Source organism: Haliotis rufescens, unplaced genomic scaffold (genome assembly GCF_023055435.1).
Source record: "Haliotis rufescens isolate VD_foot unplaced genomic scaffold, xgHalRufe1.0.p SCAF_20, whole genome shotgun sequence".
Lineage (NCBI taxonomy): Eukaryota > Metazoa > Mollusca > Gastropoda > Lepetellida > Haliotidae > Haliotis > Haliotis rufescens.
Window position 1 is genome coordinate 10,035,195 of NW_025963891.1, and position 7,629 is coordinate 10,042,823.

The 7,629-nt window shown below is 38.1% G+C and overlaps 1 protein-coding gene across 1 annotated transcript; it reads left to right on the top strand.

Annotated features, from left to right (window-relative positions):
• Window positions 1–5,328: 5,328 nt before the first annotated feature.
• LOC125382711 lies at window positions 5,329–7,400 on the top strand. The gene is made up of 2 exons (XM_048401009.1): window positions 5,329–5,580; window positions 6,831–7,400. The coding sequence occupies exons 1-2, from the start codon at window positions 5,329–5,331 to the stop codon at window positions 7,398–7,400; spliced, it is 822 nt and encodes a 273-aa protein (XP_048256966.1).
• The last annotated feature ends 229 nt before the right edge of the window (window positions 7,401–7,629 follow it).

The window sequence follows — 7,629 nt, forward strand, 5'->3', positions numbered from 1 at the left end:
GAATATATGTTTGGAAGTCTTCACTTGGAAATCTGCCTGATTTATCTGGATGATCTCATCGGGTTTCCTGATTTTAAAGAGCACTTGAAGGTTAAATAGACTTGGGGTCAAACTCAAGAATCAGCCATCAAGCAACTGAATGGCGCTTTGTCAAAGCGACCTTTTGTTGGATATGAGACTTATGGCTTTCTTTTGAAGTGCACACAGATCCACATTCGCAAAATTAGGTGCAATCCTCTACCTAGAAAAAGAAGGACAAAAGAGGGTCATCGCTTATAACGGCCAATAAAGCAATAAAGCCGAGAAGAACTGTCCATCAGACAAGTTGGAGTTGCTGGAATTATAAAGGGCAGTGATTGACTACGACCACCTCTACAGAAATCAGTTAACTGTAATAACGGACAACAACCTTTCACAAACGTCTTGAGTTCACCAAAATTGGATGCTACAAGACACAGGTGGATTGTAGCTCTTTCCTTATTCAACTTTGATATTAAGTATCATTCAGGTAAATGTAACGCAGATGCTGGTATGCTCTTCGGGTTGTCACAAGAAGACGAGAGAGAGGTGAGGTGAGGTGAAATGGGGTTTAATGTCGCGTCCAAGATTATTGGACTTATATATCGACGTGCATGTACGTGTGTGTTTGTGTGGCTGATTGTACTAGTCCGGACTGATGCCGATTTATAGTGCTAGCATTTTTACATGAATACCCTACTCAGACACAGAAAACTGAGAGAGAGACGATGGTTGCTACATCTGTAAAGGTGATCTGCAATACTTGTCCAACATCCAGAGTTTATGCTTCGCAGATGAACTTATTGCAGACGTTGAACACAGGAACAACACAACTTGTTTCACTCTAGTCACTCTACAGGAAGACTATCTTGATGTTCATATTTTGCACTTCATCTCGGTGTTTTTTATGGTGAACCGCAGGGTTATTGGAGTAATATTAACAGGCTTTTCAGGTGCCTGTCGTGAACCTGACATACAGAATATAAGGCTAGTGTTGCTATGAACGAAGTAAAACAGTAATATGTGAAAGATGTGTAAAATACTTACTAAGTATGGTATATGTTGAGTGTTTGTATTATTGTATTACACCTGTTTTCTGCATTATTTCAGAACCTCGTGAATACACATGTCAGAAAGAAATTTCTTTCCTCTTTTATTCAATCTATGCCAATCATGTGTCTGCGTATAATATTTTGTCGTATTTCTAATTCATGTATTCCACACATGGTAGTGCGGCTGTGTTTATAGTATATTTATTTATTCAGGACTATTCACTGCATTTTTTCATTGTATGAGGTTCTGCCTTGCGTCCCTGAGAATAAGTATAATATATATTATGTTGTATTATTTATGCATGATTTATTAGAATGTGTTTTATCTAGGAGGATTTGTTAAAGTCTGATTGTTTGTCAGTTATTTTGCTTGTTTGTTTGTTATTTAACGCCGCATTCAGCAATATTCCAGCTTTATGACGGCGTTCTGTTAATAATCGATAATTACAAAGCAGTATTTATTTTTTCCTTTAAGTAATGACATTGGTTTGGCTTTGTCATGGCAATGTTTTACACAGACACTTTCTTGAGGTAACATAAGAATAAAATAATACTACATTATCCCTACGGATATTTGTGTTACATCATAGAGAAATAAGAAATAGGTCAATGAAATAAGTTAAATACACCAACACACATAAACACTATGACAAAAACGATGTAAAAGCACCAATCAACAATAAGTGAGAAAAGAAAATGGAAATATGGGAGGCATAAATTAAAAGGTTCTCAAGTTAGACAAATGTGGTAGATCTAGACAATAATAACACATGGTTTCATAGTTAAGGAAACGAATACTGACTGGTACGAATGATTGACGAGCTCAATTTTGTGTCCTTTGTATTTGTTTAAAACAGACAGATCCCCACACCAGCAGTGGATCGGAAAGTGAACGTTAACATACTTTGTATAAAGATATAAAACAAGGATGGAAATAGTGGGATCAATATTAAAATCTTAAGCGACAAGGACATTATAATCTTTGTCGGACCTTTTTATGTACCAAAAACATGTGTATTTACTTCAGGGAACGTATCAATAGGAGAAATTGTTGCTTACAGTGAGACTAATCTTTATGTACATTGTACTTGCTTATTATTTTCTTATATTAAAAGGATGATAGAAAATGTGTCACATGTAACAGAAATACGAGTACAAATGACTAAAATCTATATTGTTCATAATGATGAATTTATTTCATGAATGCTAAAATCTTAGAATCGTAGAACAGCATCATCTCTACGACAGACAAGATTGATACTGGTACGATTGATCATTGACTTAATATTGTGCAGCTTGTTAGTTGTTTGTGTAAACCCAATTTGATTGCAAACACTGATTGACATATTGTCTTATAGTTTTCCAAAGAAGAAGCATTGAATGATTGTTTACAGAACTTAATTGAACGAAAATTGTTTTAATGGTACCAGTTGTTTTATATCTCTTTCAAAACAAAACCAGACACATTATCATGGCCACACGCACGAACACTGAGTTGGCTAAAATAACTCATAACATCATTTTTTGTTATCACCAAATTTTGTTTTGTATCTTTAATACTTTTCACTCGCGAAGGTTTTTGTCGTTATTTGGTTTCGAAACTTTAGCTCTATACAAAGATCTTATAATTTCATGCATAACAGTTTTTTTAACAGATTTAACTTTCATGATCGCCGCTACAAAAAAAACTCGCTTTGTAATCCAGGGCTTATTGTTGGGATAGATCTTGATTGTCTTAACAGGTACAATAGAGCCAACGCAAAAGGTTATATGTCACTGTGGGTCAAGGTCAAAATATAAAGATGTAAAACTCAGAGTAAACCTATAAAAGGCTATAAAAGTTATCCCATATAAAATGAACCTACTCCATCAAAGATACATTACATTATTTCAATGATTTTTGTTGGCAGCCTATACCGAGACAGCCTACTACCGTAACGGCAACTCGTATACAATATACTACTCCAAAAAAATAAAAGAACATCCAATGGTTTCGAATTACCGTAGTTAAGCTGTCATACCATGATAGATTAACTGGAGTAATATGTAGGAATCGGATGTTCTTTAACTTCTTTTCGTTAGTGTGTGTCAAAACGTTACTCATTTTATGACCTTCCACCGACCCGTGAAGATTCCCGTGTAGAATAGGTCTTCAGCAACCCATGCTTGCCGTAAAAGGTGACTATACTTGTCGTAAAAGGCGACAAACGGGATCGCGTGGTCAGGCTCGCTGACTTGGCTGATGCATGTCATCGATCCCAATTGCGTGGATCGATGCTCATGATATTAATCACTGGATTGTCTGGTCCAGACTCGATAATTTACAGACCGCCGTCATATAGCTGGAATACTGCTGAGTGCGATTAAACAACAAACCAACAAACCATCTGACGCTCACTATTCTAAAGAAAGAACAATGGTAGGTTGATTAAAATCTACGTTATGATAGTTGCACAGAAAATCGTTTAATCCTCAAAACTAAAATGAACCTATTTGATTACATCGATGTCTGCAACCACTTATTTGACGCTCCCTACCAGTGCTTATCACACATTCATTAGGAGAAGCTATTTACACAATAATCAAGACATGAAGTCAGTCTCTGTGTACTTACTTTGTTTCTACAAAGAGAATCGATTCACCAGACAATTTGCAGTCACAAACTATTAAACGTGTATTAAATATATCGGCATGTATTCTACCAGTTATATCAAGAACGGTTACTTTGATCTTTTCTTCTCAGTAGCATGGCGTTTAGCATTTTAGGAAATCAAAATACATTCTCTTCTATTTATTTGCTGTATGTTGGTCATATCATATCCCAAGGACTAGAAAGCTAGTTGTAATTCAGTCAATATTTATCAACGTTAACTGTGTTTACTACGTCATCGATGTGGGGAAATGTTAACCCCCTGGATGCCAAGTTATATTTCTGGCGCACATTTTCATAAGATTTGAAAAGTGGACGTTGTAAGAAAATTCGGTTTACTTGGTCTACATCCGACTATAAAATGACGCAGGGATGTAGAATATCAAATTTCCATTTTGTTGGTATAAAAATGAACTGGTAGGAAAACAGAAAGTGCTAAGTTTTGCCCGAGAGTTTGTTATACGTAAAAAAATCCAGCTAATTTCGCCACTTCTTATCGAATACCAATAAAATTACTTTCCAATGATTTATTTTTTATTTAACATCTTGATGGAAACTGTGAGCTGACAATATACTGCCTAATGTCTGAACGACGTGATGATAAATGAAATGGATGTGTACGCTTATGGTGGACGTTGTACATTCGATTTGAAAAAAAGCTTGCCATAAAGGAAGAAAATCGATTCAGCTATGACGTTAAAGACGACAGGCAGGTATACACAAGCACAAATAAAAAGGGGCACAACCCTGCTATGCTTTGAACTAGTCCATTCTAACTCAGATGAGAGTTTGCTGTGCATCAAAATAATAAGGTTTTGTATTTTCTGGGTTCACTATGTACCAATCTATACGAAACACAGGCATTGATAATGAAACCGTGAACGTTTAGGTATTGTAAAAAAATCGTAAGAAATGATGAAATCGTACTACATAAAAAGGGAAGTAAAGGGGAAAGCGATGTCCCTATCTAGAGGGTAAATTAGTCTTCAGATTGCCCCACTGACAAAAACAAAAACACAGACTATTTCAAAACAAGCAAACATATTTTTAATATAGGCCATGTGTTTGTTCATTATCATGTGTTTATTTTTCTTCGTCTCATATATAAGAGATGTAATAACCGGCGACGATATAACCGGAAAGGATTTTATAAAAACTATCCCATATAGCGGAAAGTTCTCTTCGGCGTTAGTGTTTGCGTAATTTCGAAACCACTCAAAACGATTCCGGGGTTGTTGTTGTCCCACTGTCCCACTGTCTTTTTAGGGGTGACCGACGCTCTATGGACACACCATGATTTCAATGAATAGAAGTATGAACAAACATGCAGTCATGTTTTTTTTTATTTATATCGTATTTGATTTCACATGATTTCCATATCACAGCACATGAACATGATTGAATTTCACAATCAATATTCTAATATCACAACAGTTTTTAATGTCTCAACATCAAATTTAAAATACAACTCGACAATTTATAATAAACCAACATGACATTTCATGATCATCACAAACGTACAAAATTGGCCACAGCATCTGCAAATTCAATTGCTGACTTTCTTCCCTCACGTAAGTGTCTCTTTTCTGCATCAAGTCTGGTCTCAAGATGTCGATACTTAGATCTCCTGGGTCTAAGCATACCCCCACCTACAAGCTGCAGGATACTGGCCTTGGTGTAGGCTTGTTCTGTCCTAAAAAAGTCATTAATTCTGTAGATGTTGGGGTGGGGACTGCCCATGATGGAGGTGAGCTTGAAGTGCCAGCCCTCTACGTGGTTGGTCGTTCTTGGGCCGACGGTGTCGTGGTTATTCCAGGTGCTTCGTCCATGATCGCCCTCCACCAAAATTTCAGTCACATCGTCAGTAAATCGGAGAACTCTGGCATCATGGAGAGGGGCACTTTCGTTACGGCTATACTCATAACACGCAGAAGTGTACATTAGTGAACACGGTCACTCATATTATAAGAGCCTGGCATAAGTGCTAATTGGTGAACACGGTTCGATCTGGCAGGTGGGTGAACTTAACTCACCCACCAGCACCCCTACCAATAGTGTACCCAAACCAATCACTCTATTCTTCTACGCCTGACTGGGTTTGTTGTTATAAGAAATGTTGGGAAACCGGGGGCACCCGATTAAATACATGACAGATACCCGTGATCATTAATATCCTTTTTTTTGTAATTGCATTCATTTTCAATAAATGTGCTTCGGTCGTCATATCACAGACCAGATAATTTGCCTCAGAATTCACAACTGTGAATTGTGTGAATGATGTATTTTAAATATTATTCGACTTCCATGTGAGGGTTGATGAGAAAGGATACATATATCCCTGTGCCATACAGGGGGTTAATGGAAGTGTTAAGAGCGTTATCCGCAACACTCTTTCATGACCTGCATAAACCGATCGATCACCTTTATTATAAGCTTCTAGTCACCACTGTTCAGACAAGGGAGACGAGTCAGAGGAAATAATGGCTGTGAAAGTGTTCAAACGTGTCACGAGCATTTTTTTCGGCACTATTGTTCTCGTACAAATTCACGGGAAGATGCTTGCTGGACAAGGGGGACTTTTAAAACACCTTCTTGAAAGCTACAATCAAGAGGTTTTTCAAACAAATGAAGTGTTGGATATTGGAATATATTTTTCCCTATCCCAAATAGTTGAACTTGATGAACGGCGACAATCAGTCACCACCAGTGGATGGTTCACGTTCCAGTGGGTGGATGATTCCTTAAAGTGGAACGTTACAGATTTCAATGGTATAGAGAAAATATATCTATCTAGTCAAACAATCTGGACCCCTGATTTACTGCTCTTAAATTCCGTCAAAGGAATGAAGCTTTTCAATGACCCACAAGTACCTTTATGCGTGGAACACACTGGATTAGTAGAATGGGACCACGGTGATCTCTTCCAGAGTCAGTGCGACTTTGATATTGTCCATTTTCCGTTTGATTCTCAGATTTGCAATCTTGTTCTATCAACCTGGGTTTCAAGGTCGGACAAAGTTAAGTTAACACCACTTCCGCATCAATTGGATACCTATACTACGAGTGGGAATGGATTATGGCAATTAAGAAATATAACAACATTTCTAAAGGAACTTCAGTACCCTCGACTAATTGTAGAACTGACCCTGAAACGCCGACCATCATATTACGTCTACTACCTGATAATCCCCATCACGCTTCTATCTCTTCTCAGCTCCCTGGTGTTTGCTCTGTCCACAGAGTACGGGGACAAAGTGGCTCTGTCCATGACGGTTCTACTCTCCTTCGGCGTGTTCCTGACTCAGATGACCACAGACATGCCAAAAACGTCCCGACAGACGTCCTACCTCACCATCTACCTGACCGCTCTGCTCACCCTAAGCTCTCTCTCTGTGGCCATGATGATCCTCATTCTCAGGATCTACAAGCGTCAAGGAAAGGTGCCCAAAGTGCTGCAGAAATGGGTTGATCTCTGGAAATGTTTTTCGTCAGATCAAAAGCAGACTGCTGCTGTAGATCAAGATCATGCGGGTGACGTAAATGCCAAGGTGAGCACAGAGGATCCATCCTGGAAGGATGTGTCTGCCACGCTTGAAGCCATGTGTCTGAGGTTATTCCTCTTCATGAATATCAGTCTCGGCATCGTTCTCTTTACTATACTCATAGTTTTAACAAATTGACTGTTGACTGGCTTTACCGTTTCATGCAACAGGGTAACATTTGGTTCCCTGGAGTTGATTTTATCATGATATGAGCTTCTTCCTATCCCATCTGGATGAGAATTCTTAAGGTTTGTATTTGTAGACAGAGTTAATATCCTTTGACAAGCACAAGGGATACCTCTCGCAGACTGATTCCAAATGTGTCGGTGCTTGACAACCAACGGCACAAACTGCTGTCTAATAAAAA

What these genes read in the sequence shown, in the direction of transcription:
- LOC125382711 (XM_048401009.1), top strand. Translation starts at nt 5,329, where the DNA reads ATGTCGATACTTAGATCTCCTGGGTCTAAGCATACCCCCACCTACAAG. An exon ending in ACCAAAATTTCAGTCACATC is followed by an intron (nt 5,581 to 6,830) that starts GTCAGTAAATCG and finishes ACATTTCTAAAG; the next exon opens with GAACTTCAGTACCCTCGACT.